General features: G+C 37.9%; 2 protein-coding genes across 3 annotated transcripts in view; both read left to right on the forward strand.

Moving 5' to 3' along the window:
- LOC136265577 (DNA (cytosine-5)-methyltransferase 1-like) overlaps positions 1–7,497 on the forward strand; it is a 28,027-nt gene extending 20,530 nt beyond the window's left edge. The window contains exons 31-42 of one of the 2 annotated variants that reach the window (XM_066060446.1): positions 1,980–2,095; positions 2,194–2,265; positions 2,327–2,504; positions 2,563–2,714; positions 2,766–2,894; positions 4,672–4,874; positions 5,495–5,606; positions 5,715–5,864; positions 6,023–6,189; positions 6,464–6,704; positions 7,125–7,241; positions 7,296–7,497. In XM_066060446.1, the coding sequence (XP_065916518.1) occupies positions 1,980–2,095; positions 2,194–2,265; positions 2,327–2,504; positions 2,563–2,714; positions 2,766–2,894; positions 4,672–4,874; positions 5,495–5,606; positions 5,715–5,864; positions 6,023–6,189; positions 6,464–6,704; positions 7,125–7,241; positions 7,296–7,394 (1,736 nt within the window). In that variant the 3' untranslated portion in view covers positions 7,395–7,497. Of the gene's footprint in view, positions 1–1,979; positions 2,096–2,193; positions 2,266–2,326; positions 2,505–2,562; positions 2,715–2,765; positions 2,895–4,671; positions 4,875–5,494; positions 5,607–5,714; positions 5,962–6,022; positions 6,190–6,463; positions 6,705–7,124; positions 7,242–7,295 lie in introns of those variants that run through there. The other variant, XR_010705607.1, reaches the window with a different exon arrangement.
- A 928-nt stretch (positions 7,498–8,425) lies between these two features.
- LOC136265586 (uncharacterized) lies at positions 8,426–13,308 on the forward strand. The gene is made up of 6 exons (XM_066060457.1): positions 8,426–8,749; positions 10,694–10,819; positions 10,926–10,985; positions 12,391–12,464; positions 12,718–12,820; positions 12,897–13,308. Exons 1-6 carry the CDS (start codon positions 8,471–8,473, stop codon positions 13,080–13,082), a joined length of 828 nt encoding a protein of 275 aa, XP_065916529.1. The 5' UTR covers positions 8,426–8,470; the 3' UTR covers positions 13,083–13,308.
- Positions 13,309–14,056: the final 748 nt, after the last annotated feature.

The raw sequence follows: 14,056 nt of genomic DNA on the forward strand, positions 1-14,056 counted from the left end.
TTCAGCAAGAATACAGTAGTGGTGGGTGATATGAGTGACTCACTAGCTAGGGTTGTCATGGAGGGCTGTGGTAGTGGTTGGATTAGTGTTTGTTGCATTGGTGCTGTCACTGGTGCCTGTGCTAGCAATTGACACTGGGGTAACAGGGTAACAGCTGGTGGTGAGTCAGTACATATGCTAGTGTGGTGACGGTGATTACAGAGTCGGTAACGATATTTAGATTTACATTGAGAGATTTTGTGGCGACCCAGGCAGTTGAAGCACAGCATGTTACACCTGACAATGTCTATGCGTTTCTGTGTGTCTTTGACTGCATCACAGGCAGTCAGTGCATGTGATCTTTTACAAAATACACAGATGGATTGTTTCTGAGGATCCTTGAGTGCTTTGGAGAGTTTCCGATCAGTACTAGCCAGGAATGAAGCAGTAGGTGTGGTGGGGTTGTTGTGGTGTGCAGAGGAATCTGCTCCTATCTGAAGAACATGCATCTCCTGTAGAATTGCCTTCTGTAACTTGTTTAGGGTCCACTGTTCTGTCCCATTGGCTCTGGCAAGGTTTCTAAGGGTCTCTGGTGAAAGTTTGCTTTGTAGGGTAGGGACCAGCATGGATTCATATCATTCTGGTGGGGTCCCTAAAGACTGTAAACTACGAACACGGCCTTCAACTGAGTCATGGAACTGTTGTAATGCCACTAAAGTTGTTGGCTGGGCTGCTTATTCCTATCAATGCCTTCATATGGGCTTACTTGCTTTGCCGTATCTCTCCTTCAGCAGCATCACTGAGTGCCTATAGTTGGCATTGGTTAACGACATACTGGAAATGACTTGTAGTGCACTTCCTTGGAGCTGTGATCTTAAGTAGCTCAGCTTCTGTACTTCAGTAATGGAGGGGTTTTGATCTACTGCCACCTCAAAGCAGTAACAATCCCAGAAAGACTGCTATTGTAACTGGTTTCCAGAGAAGGTGGGAATACTGAGTTTGGGTAGATGTGTGACACCTTGACTAACTGGTCTGGGTTGGGTGGGAGGAGGGGGTTAGGCAGTGCGAGATTCCTCCGTTTGTTCAGTGTTATGCTGATCAATCTGTGGTGGGACATCTTGTGAATGATCACTCTGGGAGTCTGGATTGACTGGTGGTTTAGGCTGGGGGAGCTGTGGCTCAGTACTGGGTGAGTGAGTTTCCAGAATCTCCATGGTCTGAGAGATGGTGGTTGATAAGGATTCATCTCTTCAGCCTCACAAACATCTGCTACCAGTTCCTCTTCATCACCAATAAGTGGGACGATTTGAGAGTCTAACTTCGAAATGATATCATCCTTTCGTTGTAATTGGCGATGAATATCAGTAAGTGCAGCAGTGTTAAATTCCATCTCGGAGGTTTGATAGTGGTCTAACGTTTCCTTGGCCTTCGTGAGGAGTTTGTTGAGGTGCAATCTGTATCCTTTTCGGGAGTTGTGTAGTCGCTTGAGCTCGTCCATCTCGTGCCTAAGGGAAGTGTACAACAACAAATCATTCTAGACCGAAAAATCGCTTGCCTTCTGTGGTACCGTTATTGAATGCCATGGTACCACGACTTCCGATCGAGTGACGGGTTAAGAAACTGGCCTGGTCACGGCACCAGCATATACGGACGTACGAAGGCAGCTGTTATGGATTCAACTTGATCCTCGTCATGATCACTGAAAGCCAGAGCAATTCATACAGTACACGTGCCCACCATTTATCATACACACGTGATCTACAATACCATATTCTAATTAAAGCCTAACATACAGATATAAGTATTATGTAATTGTTCTACATCTCTACATATTTATAGTCGCTTGTATAACCAAATGGTTGGAACACTTTTTGCTGTCGGCAATACAATTCCCATCCATCTGAATACATTTAATGACACTTTCTTATTGCACACATAAATGATACTGCACGTTTTGGTCAGAAGTCAGTGCCAGTATATTATAGTTGTATTGTGTGTAGAGTGTACAGTTGAGGCTGATGGAGTACAGGGCAAGTGTAGTGTAGTGTATGGTGAGGAGGTTGAGGATCTTGACAAGTTCTTTCTGGAGAAACAAGATGTGTTTTGGTTCTTAGAGGTTAGCAAAGTGTCTCTGTGTTGCTTTCTAGTAATGACATGTGTATCTTACAGTGTAAAGTATATTCCTGTTAACCTTATGTTCTTGTACACTTCAAGGCTTACAATCCTGCTGTCAAGGAAACAGAAGACGTTCCCTATAATGTTAGAAAGAAGTTCTCAGTTGCTAAAGTATGTAGGTGCAATTTTCTTCTCGTTTCTTACACTTGAAAACTACTTGTGTGTATCATAGGGGAAAGGCAAGGGCAAATCAGCCTCTGGGAAAGGATCTGGTAAAGGGACGGGTAAGGGGTTGAGCAAAGGGATAGGTGAATCACCACGAAAGAGCGTAGAGAAGAGTGACAGTCCTCCTTCCACACCACCATCGTTTAAGAAACTCAAGACGCTTGATATTTTTGCTGGCTGTGGAGGTATGTCTGTTTCTATTTTTTTAAATTCTGTGATTTATATTTGTTAAATTCTGTGTAGGAATATCAGAAGGGTTTCACCAGGCTGGCCTCAGTGAAACATTGTGGGCTATAGAGAAAGAGGAGCCTATAGCGCAAGCATTCAGACTTAATAATTCAAAGACAACAGTATTTTCTGATGATTGTAACCTTTTGTTGAAGCTTGTTATGGAGGTGTGTCTGTGTTTGTGTGAAGAGTGTGTCAGAAATGTAATGATTTTTTAGGGGGAGACTAGTTCACGGGGTCAAAAACTACCAGTCAAAGGTGACATAGAGTTGATGTGCGGTGGTCCACCCTGTCAGGGATTCAGTGGAATGAACCGTTTCAACTCTCGAGAATATTCCCAATTTAAGGTAAGTATAAAATTGACTCTATGTATTTATAAAAAAAAATTATTAATCATTTAAGTTTACTTCATTATGAAAGTTGTGATTTCATGAGTTCTACTGGTGAAATAATTCCAAGGAATTACCACTTTAGTATTTCTTGATATTAGTGATGGTGTGTATGATAGAACACCCATTAATAGTGAATCTCATTGGTTGCTAAGTTACTTGAAATGTTGTAAGCTGTCAAATATCAAATGATATTTGATGTTATGATTATGGTGTAGCTACTTATAGTATGTACAAGTTGAGCTGGATCATGAAAAACAGCTAAAAATTAAAAATGGATTTTTTCTCAAGAGAGTAAACATTTCAGCCAACCAGATGATTAATGGTGATATCAAAGGTGTCAACAACAGACACGTACAGTTTGGCTCCATTACAAGTTCGGGAAAGGGCTATAATAGACACTGTATTTTATGGCTTCCCCATAGGAAATGTGTGGTAAAAATTTTGATTGACGGTAAATATTATGTCAGACATTTGAATGAAAAGATTTTGATAGCAGGTCGAGCAGTACTACAAGTGTGCCAAATTTCAAGATTGTGTGCAATTGCATTCATGGGTTATTATTAAATGTTTTTGAGGATCCAGCTAAATGCGTACATGGAGAGGAGAGTATTCAAAGCCATATAGTGCTCGTAAAAGATGATTGCATACAAGTTAAATGGCCCATGTAATTTATAGTATTTGTTTATTTACACAATTAAAGTTATAACCACATGGTGAATGTTTAATAATTTTTACTAACAAACCTGCTAAGACTGAGCAAGGATACAATGAACAGTACTCATTCACTGGTAGGTTACAGAACACTTAAAGGTTTTAATGAGATGGCAATTTCACTTAAAGATTTTAATCTTGAACAGCACCCTGTTCTCTGTTGATTTTAGTTATTCAGATGTAGTTCTCAATAAGTTATCAGCCCTGCCAAGGATTCATGCACTTAATACGGGCACTGTGTTTGATGAACATGCTGTTGTGTCTGTGATAATCTTTGCGGTTAGATTTTTCATAGAAAGTAAGCCATATAACTTCTAAGTAATCATTTGTTACCAGACTATATATGGCATTAGATACTCTCCTCTCTATCCTACCGTATAGCTGGAAATTTTCGGGGAAGAAAACTTAATGACAGCTTCGTGAAAATATAATTGTGAAATGTTTGAGGTTCTATATAAACTATTGCCTTAGCAAAACAATGTAAAAGATGTGTTCTAGACTTTTATGAACTAAAAAAAATAATATGAAAATTGTGTTTTACACTGTTTTGTAAAGGTTTAATCCCTTGAAAATTTCCGGCTGTACAGTATAACTTGTACTAGTTAGGATATATAGTTACGTAACGAATTTAGACTTTATATTTTGTAGCTGTTTAGTATACACCATGTTAGGTGTCTGTGTGTGACCATGAACTTATAAGCTGCCAAAGACAGCCTTCAGTAGCTCATAAGCTCCTGGTGTGGCTTTTCATTTGAGGGAATGTGGTTTGTATGCCAATTAGCGGCATAAACTATCACACCTGCTAGATTTGTACCTGACGTTACACTACACAAGTATGATGTTGGTAGGAAGGATGAATATCATTGTTGCTAACCACAGGGATCAGACCAAATATAGCACACACATGAAAAGTATTGCGTACAGGCTGTATGGTGATTTCATGTTATGGCAATACACTGTTTTAAAAACTTTATTTTATTTTTACAAAGTTTACTTACTATCTGTTGTTTATTTTCCTTAGAATTCACTGGTGACATCTTATCTGAGTTATTGTGATTATTATCGACCTCGTTTCTTTCTGTTGGAGAACGTGCGTAACTTTGTGTCGTTTAAACGTAGTATGGTACTGAAATTGACACTACGCTGCCTACTGGAGATGGGCTACCAATGTACATTTGGTGTGCTTCAGGCTGGACAATATGGTGTCGCTCAAACCAGAAGGAGGTAAGATTGAAATTCTCTTTTTGAATTAAGAACCGTATAGATAAAGGATATTATACTGTGTTGTATAGGAACCTTTCAGTAAATTATCATTTTTATAAGCCCACTGCATTGTTTTTATCAGTAAACAGTGGAAATCATTTTTATTGCAGCTAAATCAGACAGATCAAACTTCACTTCCCTAGCATCAATCCAGTTGCACTAAAGGCTTAAATTTTACACACAAATGTCATATAGTTTGAAATTTGCTTTCTTTAAATTTTAATGTTTCAGTATGTTAAGCAATGAAAATGATGGGATGTTTCAGACAATGTGATGAGCATTTCTGAAGGCACGTACATGCATGGTTGAATATATTGACTATAATGAATTTTGTGGTGTGTTAAGTATAATATGATAACTGGTACCACATGGCCACTTGTAAAAGCTGTTATGGATTTGTAATAATGTGGTTACTTTTGTAGGCTGTCTGTTCCCTAACTCTTGTTGATATTGAGGTACCAGTAGTGATGAATTTTAAATTTTATGACCTGTAAAATGTATTCACCATAGCCACCAAGGCTTCCTGCTAGACATGGTTATCATTACTTATTTACTGTGTGCTGCCACTGCCATATATATAGGGCTATTGTGTTAGCAGCTGCTCCTGGTGAAGTGTTGCCATTGTTCCCTGAGCCAACACATTGTTTTAGTAGTCGAGCTGGTTCACTGAGTGTAGTGATTGATGACCGTAAGGTGAATGCTGTGTGTGTGTACGTGTGTGTGTGTGTGTGTGTGTGTGTGTGTGTGTGTGTGTGTGTGTGTGTGTGTGTGCATGAAGTTTTCACTTCTTGTTTGTTCCAGTACACCAGTAATGTACAATGGGTCAACTCTGCTCCACTACGCACCATCACTGTTCGTGACACTATGTACGACCTGCCAGAAATCAAAAATGGCGCATCAACCAGAGAGATATCCTATGTTGGAGAACCACAGTCTCACTTCCAACGAACTGTAAGTACTTACACAGACTGGGTCATGTTCATAAAGAAACTATAGGAGACATTATTGTGTGATTTTTTTTACCAAAATCCAATAAACACCATTAGAGGTATACTATTACATTAATAATAGTGTGGGTATATATTTTATTTCTGTGTATGTTTGTTCAGATTCGTGGCGATGCCTCACAGCCAATTCTCTATGACCATGTGTGTAAGGAGATGAATCCCCTGGTGGCTGCTAGGATGAGGCATATTCCAATTAGCCCCGGAGCAGATTGGAGGGACTTACCCAACCTATCCGTACGACTGTCAGATGGAAGTTATGCTCACAAACTGTAAGTTACAGTGATCATAATAACAATCCTACTGGTATAATTTTCATGATTGCATAGCATAGGCACTTTAACAATAAGAGAAGAAATTCTGACTTTATACTGTTAGAAAGATTTTATGAATATTTATATGCCACTAACTTGTGAGGAAGACTTGATTATTGTGGTACATGGCCTTTCTCCTCCCCTTAACTATTGGTTGAGTTAATTAGATAATTAAATATTAGCTAATTGTGTAGTTATGACACAATTGTGTAAGTCTCTCCTACTTGTTTAGTGTCTACACTCACCATGATAAGAAGAATGGTCGTAGTGGTAAAGGCAAACTACGTGGTGTGTGCTCATGTGCCACAGGCAAGCCATGTGATGCATCGGACAAACAGTTTGGCACACTAATCCCCTGGTGTCTACCGCACACCGGTAACAGACACAACCACTGGGCCGGTCTGTATGGTAGACTGGAGTGGGATGGATATTTCAGTACCACCGTCACCAACCCTGAACCAATGGGCAAACAGGTAAATAGCTACTACAAATACTTACAGTAATGTCACCTGGATAATAAGATCTAATTACTGGATTTCAATTAATCTATTAACAATGTTGTCTGCACTTTGTGTATCATGTTCTAAGTTGTAAGCTCTGTATTGGATTACATCTCACTTTTGATTTCAATTACAATGAATATGTTATGAAACATCCTACTGGAAATGATTAAAGGGGCACATACTATTTATATGGCTTCAGTTACAAATTCTCAATGTACACTTTGATGTTTTATTCTTAAGTGTTGTTTAAAACTTACATTGGACTTGCAACTATTTATAAATGTTACTGATACATGTTTATTGTGTCTCCATTCACATTTCTTAGCCCTTGTAATATTAAAAGATTAAAGTTTGTTTGCTGTTATAATGATTGTTGATTGTGTATGGTAGGGGCGTGTCCTTCATCCTGAGCAGCATCGTGTTGTTAGTGTCAGAGAGTGTGCCAGATCACAGGGTTTTCCAGACACTTATCGTTTCTTTGGTACCATTTTGGATAGACATCGACAGGTAAAAACTTGAGCTCACGAAATATATTTTGTATCTTCCCTTTGTGCTGTCTAGGTTGGCAATGCTGTGCCTCCACCATTGGCTAAAGCTATTGGATTGGAAATTAGAAAAAGTGCAGAGAAGGTTTTGCAGGACAAAGGAGCTCATAACTAAACCATATTATCACACACATACATACACTCACCAACATACACATGTGTATATCATCCTCTGTAATATCTATGATTTATTTCACTATTGGTCTTCATACCAGAAATTAGCCGGACTAAATAATGCTTGGCATGTCTACCAACTTTGATGAATGCAAGTTTTACCACACAGCTAATATTGAGCAATATACAAGTTAATTAACAAAATTAATAATGATAAAAGTTTTTGAAGTTTATACAGGATGGGGCATTTTGGGGGAAATTCCCTCCCATTTGTGGAGGAACCATACTTTGAATGAATTTAATGTTTAGTCAGGCCAAGATCACTTGAGAAGTATGTTTATGGCAAACCAACTGGAACTATTCAAATACCCAACACCTTCATATGTACTAAATTATCATGCTGGTGTTGAAACCATTAGCTAATAGCTTTTGTGCATGACGGATTGTACACATAATTAATAGATAGTCTGGCGCCGCCCGCCCCTTCGCAAAAAGTAAGGGTCTGGTGAAATACAACCTAATCATTTCAAAAGGAATTCAATTAGACAGCGCACGTAATGCTTGTTACGTAAGATGATTGCACTTCAATTCGAACAAAAGTATTGTGTTGCCAAGGCGATTTCTGTGTGAACGTCATTGGCATGCACTAATTGGCTAGCGCCGAATCTGGGCGCTAGAGTACAGTCGGTTGCAGGATTCTTGAAAAAAGTATGCCGTACCGTGAGTGTTTCCGTAATGCTCCTTGTGAGTAAATTTTATTGTCCTTGCCACGGATTCAACAGCAATTGAACCACACTAATCTTTTTCCTCAGTCCGGCTGATCCGGCGTCACTACAGATAGTTTTCCAGCCCACGGAATGTTTACGGCACGGGAAGAGAAATTTCAACAATTCTGCAATCGACTGTATCTGTATTTCACCAGACCCTTACTTTATGCGAAGGGGCGGGCGGCGCCAGACTAATTAATAGAGTGGAGGGGCACAATCAGTTTACAATATGTGCGCACGTGAGATTACGTAACTACGATTAGTCTAAAGCGCACAGCGCGTATTGGGTGTATGATACAATACCATAGCTATGACTGCTCGTTGTGTGATTCTGGCGGCTGTTTCGTTTTTCCTTGCTGTACATCTTTCGCAGCAGGCTACTCTGACAGAGCAATGTAGTTCAGCCATATTACGGTTTACTGTAAACAATCAAGGAATGCTCCCATCGTATTGCCAGAACGAGATACTAGAGAGATTTAACGATCAAGGTTATCGTATAGATTTCACACAAGAAGAAGTTGAAGATATTTGTCAGATTGACTTTTGCTTAGCCTACCTTCAAGAAGTGGGACTTAATTGCAAAACTTTTGTAAGTTCAGAAGTGATCATATTCTGTATCCTGTGGGTGCATGTTTGGTGTTCATAATATAGGGAGGGTCTGCAATGTATGTCTTAACTGGCAACTATGCATTTAGGATGTGGTGGTTACTTCTCAGGTATTTTGTTAGTGACTACTTTAGTTACATGTAGCTGTGTATTACAACAAAGTTTTCCTTGCCACGCCCACTCATTGCATACCAGACTGGGTGTGCCTCCATCCTAAGGACTCGCATCACTTATAATTTTCTGTAATCAATGATGATTTGCGTGTGTGTGTGTTAATAACTGCCATGAAGTCGGCTACTATGTCATATAGCTATGAAATAAAATGTTGGATGTATACGTTTGCAGTTGTCCTCAGCTGTCCGTGAAAAGAAATAACTCAAGCTCACTAATACCCAGAGATATCCAATTTGTTATATGATAGTTTTCTTTTTCATCATAGGCACATGTAGATCAACACAATTTCCTTAATGAATTTTAGGTGCCAGTTAAGGAAGATACACCAGTAAACCATATGCTTGATTTTTATCCACTGATGTACTCAAGGGGTCTGACACAAACTAGAATCCAATACATATAACGTTTGGAATCACGTGTGGAATGGAATGTTAATATTTCCACAAGCTGTAACCTAAAAATTAATGGGATTTGAAGAAGTTTTGGTTGACATCAGACCCTCAAAACAGTTAATACAACTATGGGATATGTAACCTCGTGATAAAGTGCACTGATTACAACTCTGACTCACTGCAATTACAGCAATCACAATAAAAAGTATTATACATGCAATAACTAACAGCTTGTTTCACTTGACAGTACATCACTGATGTGAAACTGAGTTTTTTACTGAATCCTTGATGATATCAGAGACTGTGTAGAAGTGTATAGCTAATTGCTATAATTATATGCATGAGCATGAACAGTTCTATGGTATTAAATAAATATAAAACATGCATGGGAAATTTGTAGTTTGCATGTAAAAGATTGGATTAATGGAATCGATAGCATGCAATTTATTGTGATGTCAAATAATCCAAGTGTGCATACAGAGTCCAGTACACAGAATGTATAAATTTTGCTCACTTCGATTATAAGATTGTGGTGGTAGAAAATAAATGGTAAGTGCATTTTAAAAAATCATATGGAGGAAATGTGAAGCATGATCCTGGTTGATAGCCAATGCAAATCATTATTATAAAGTATAGTCGTTACAATTAAAAGTGTGGAGATCACCAATCCCTTTGTTGGTTTTTGTTTTTTGTTTGTTCTTTCCAATTTATTTTTAGGGGATGACAGCATCAGCCAAGGCTGTTCTTCAGCTGTGCCTTGGATTGTACATATACAATATGTTCCCGGTTTAGTAGCTGGTGGCTGAATCAATGGGGGTAAAGTTTCTTGCTCAAGGAAACAACAGTAGTCCCTGTTCAAGCATTGAACTTGGGTCTTGATCACCAGGCCGATGCCCTACCACCTAGTCTGCTACTGCCCTCCGGTTTTGTTGCTATAGGGATTAAATACCTGACCGTTCCATTTAGCTGATTGTTGATGGATTAAGTCTCTATATACTGTTCCTCAAGCATAATTGTTATGTCAATGTTCAAAAGCTATGAATTTCACAGTTAGGCAATATTCACATGTGAATGTGTGTGCAGGATGATTGCAATATTATGTTTAGTTTGTGGAATACAGTAAGAATCCCACCTGCATTGCTCTATTTCAAGGTTTGGTAGATGAGTAACTGTTGTGTGACCTTGTACATTAATGTGTTGTTACACAATATTATTGTTATAGTTCACAATTTTCATAATCTAAACAGTTGCAAAAGCTCATCTAAATGAAAATTTAGTAACTAAATAATTTTTTTTGCTACATCATTAACATCATATATAGCTAGAAGATCTGCATTATCACATGTACTGTATCTCTTTAGCCTAAGGAGGATCTTTATTGCTTGGATTCTCCAGCAATATTTGCATTACTGTGTGCTACTAGTAACAGTAGTGTAAATTGCTATAATTCACTGGTCAGTCAAGGAGTTGTCGGATACCCACAATTGGTATGTGTGTATATTATGATCAGTGGTGTAAATCTGTGTACTGGGACTAATCCAGTTTCCTGATTATATATGTTATTAATATATAGTTTGTGTTTTATTTGAACAGTTAAAGCCATGTCTTGATTCCTTGTACAATGCGGAGAGTTGTTCAGATCATTGTAGAAATGTATGTTGACTGTTGTATTGTAGTTTGTTGTCGCAGTATTCTAATTTTGTATGGTTAAACCATCACTTGTGGTTAGATTGGTGTGGAATTTAAGTTGTGGGTAGAGGGAGCACCTATAGGCAATTTGAAAAGATACAATAACATGAAGCTGAATAGTAGCTGCAATCATAAGTAATCAACACAAAGAAAACTTCTACACTCTCTCACAAAATAATTATTGACCAGAAACTGGCCTCACAATACCTTCATGCCTCGTAATACCTTCAGTATTGGTTAGGTATAGTCAACTCCAAAAGTGCCTTCTGTGTGACATGAAACACTTCTAATATAGGTTGGTATGGAGTTTCAAAAAAATGTTCAGTGAAATTTTCTGCTGACTAACTGACTGACTGACTGACTGGATAGGCCTGTATAAATCAATAATGGCTAAAGCTATGGACTTGATTTTTCACTGTTAGACACTGTTCAGTTTTCCATACACGATGCTTACATTATGGACTTACTATTGTCCTCCTTTGTTATTTTTACTGATAGTACAAGATGTAAATTTGCAGCATCGGCTTTCCCATGCATTTATAATGGGAATTGTCCATATTTTCTGTAGTGACTGGGTTGATTGTGGAGGGGCTTCTTGTACTGTTCTTTGTTTGTAATGTTATGGCTAAAATGAAGTGTAATGGTCACTTTCAGTAAATGATAGTTACGGTGTGCATTCAGATGTAATATTAATTTTATGACATGCCAGCAGGATTGTAGGAAAACAGGAATGGGATGGGAACAGAAAGCAGGAAAATGCCTGATAAGAGTCATCATGTCAATATATATATATATATATATATATATATATGTATATTATGTATATGTTGGATTTTACAGTACAATGTTTCTTTGCAGAATTATTGAAACCTCTCACTAAAATGATTAAAACATTCTAACAGAGCAGCCACCCATATACAATATTTTAGTAAAACAGTCAAAAATGTTTTGTTAACTATTCTACCTATTCTACCAGGGACCTGGATTGAAAGCATGTGAATTGATGGACTGTAGTAGGTTTAGAAGAGCTAAGTCATCAACACTGAAAGTTGGCTACTCTGTTAAAACTATGAACGATAGACATTAAGCATGCACTGATGAGAGGATCACAATGTGTACTAGTTTACTGACAGTGCCCATTATAGGCTTTGGAAATTGGCATTTATGAAAAGTATATGCAGTTGAACATTCATTTTATCTATTATGCTATGCTGCACTGCTCAAATTTTTATGCTCACTTTATTTCGTTGTGCTGAACATATACATATTAAATGGATGTTCAAGTTACATAATCATGTTGTGTTGTAATGTGTGGTGACATTGACTAGTACATTATATAGCTTATTGACGTTTAGTTCTTTGTTTTTAGCTTCTCATGAATGCCGACTGCTGCTTTGTCAGCTACTATGCGTTTATGATTGATGCATTTGTTAATGATGGAGGGTAAGTGTAATTTTAAATGAAAAGTTTGGAGTCACTAAAGTTTGGAGGCAAATTCGGTGAATCAAGGAAATTCACCAAACTTTATTTGCCAATTAGTTTAATTTATATTGACTGCATGGTAAATTTGCCAAACTTTTATCCGCCAACCATGTTTTGCATGCTGATCCTCCAAACTTAAACTTTCGTCATTTACAGTAGTTAGTTGCCCATAAGTTGTGTTGTGATTGTAATACACATGTACTATTTTATTCAGAATGACAGTATTTGACACTGAAACCGTCAATGAGTCAATATGGGATTGGTGTCAATTACCCAGCCCTGGAGTATGCCCTGGTGTGAATCTCATGGATGTGGCGGTATGTCTAGCTTTTATCATTGAGAGCTACAACTGCAAAGAGAAATATATGCAATTTATATAATTTTATTATCCAGACACGGAATAACAGTGCTACCTGTGAACCAACTGTTACTGAGGCACCCACTAGTGATGTCACTGATGCATCATCGATGAACATGTCAAATGTGACCACTGGTGATGCAGCATTACCAGCATCCATGTCCAGCCTTTGTGTAATAACATTGTCAGTATTACTGGCATTTATTGCTGGTGGATTGTAGCTAACATTTTTTAAAACTTTAGAGCATTTATTTTAGACGAGCACTTTATTGTAGATGGTTCAACCAAGTCATGATACTGCACATACGTAGCTACGTACAATCTGTACTCAATGTAACTAGTTCCACTCTTTTATATTAGATTCATATGCACATTCATTCACATCCTGTAAAGCTATATCTGTGCCCATTCGTCATTGTACAAATTCATTATTTGATGACAAATAAACCGTAGCAGATTGCCCTGAGGCGTGTCTCACCCTACACATGTGCGAGTTTGCCAATTCAGTTGTTGCTGGTCAAGGTACTGGTGCAGTACATACAAGATGTTAATGGTGCTGCTATTTACTACTATGATGATGTTATAAGTGACCTCCATTAGGAAGGTTTTTTCTAGCTATCATCCATTCGTCTATAGCTTTCATAAAACATGAATGTTAGTACTAACAGTTTTTTTAATTTTTTATTTACATGGTATGCAGTAGTAATTTGGATTTAAACAGTATTCTGTGTATTTCTAATTTTCAGATAATCAGAATATATTGAGGATGCTCCAGATGCCAGTTATGAGGATCTGCTCAACTAGATAGAGGTGGGCATTAGTTGTAATAATACTTGTTGCTATAGTTACTACTATACAGACCACAGTTTCACCCCACAATACAGCTTGTACCAGTTTTGCTGAAGACTCTCTCCTTCATCATGCACAGTTCATCGTTGAACAGGTGCAGTGTCTTTATAATGTCATATGTGATTTCTTTGAAATAAATATAATTACAAAGATCACTGCACCAATTGTGAATCTAATTTGAATTAGTCACATGATATATTTGGTTGTACTCACTACAGGTGGAAAGTTATGGTCGCTATGGTGATCCTGATGAAGATGAGCTGCTGGTAGCTCCTTGTATGAGAGCTCTCATTAAACTAGCTGGAGTGACCCTAGGAAAGAGGTCTGTACTATTTATAGTGATCAT

The sequence above is a fragment of the Dysidea avara genome, chromosome 9 (genome assembly GCF_963678975.1).
Source record: "Dysidea avara chromosome 9, odDysAvar1.4, whole genome shotgun sequence".
Lineage (NCBI taxonomy): Eukaryota > Metazoa > Porifera > Demospongiae > Dictyoceratida > Dysideidae > Dysidea > Dysidea avara.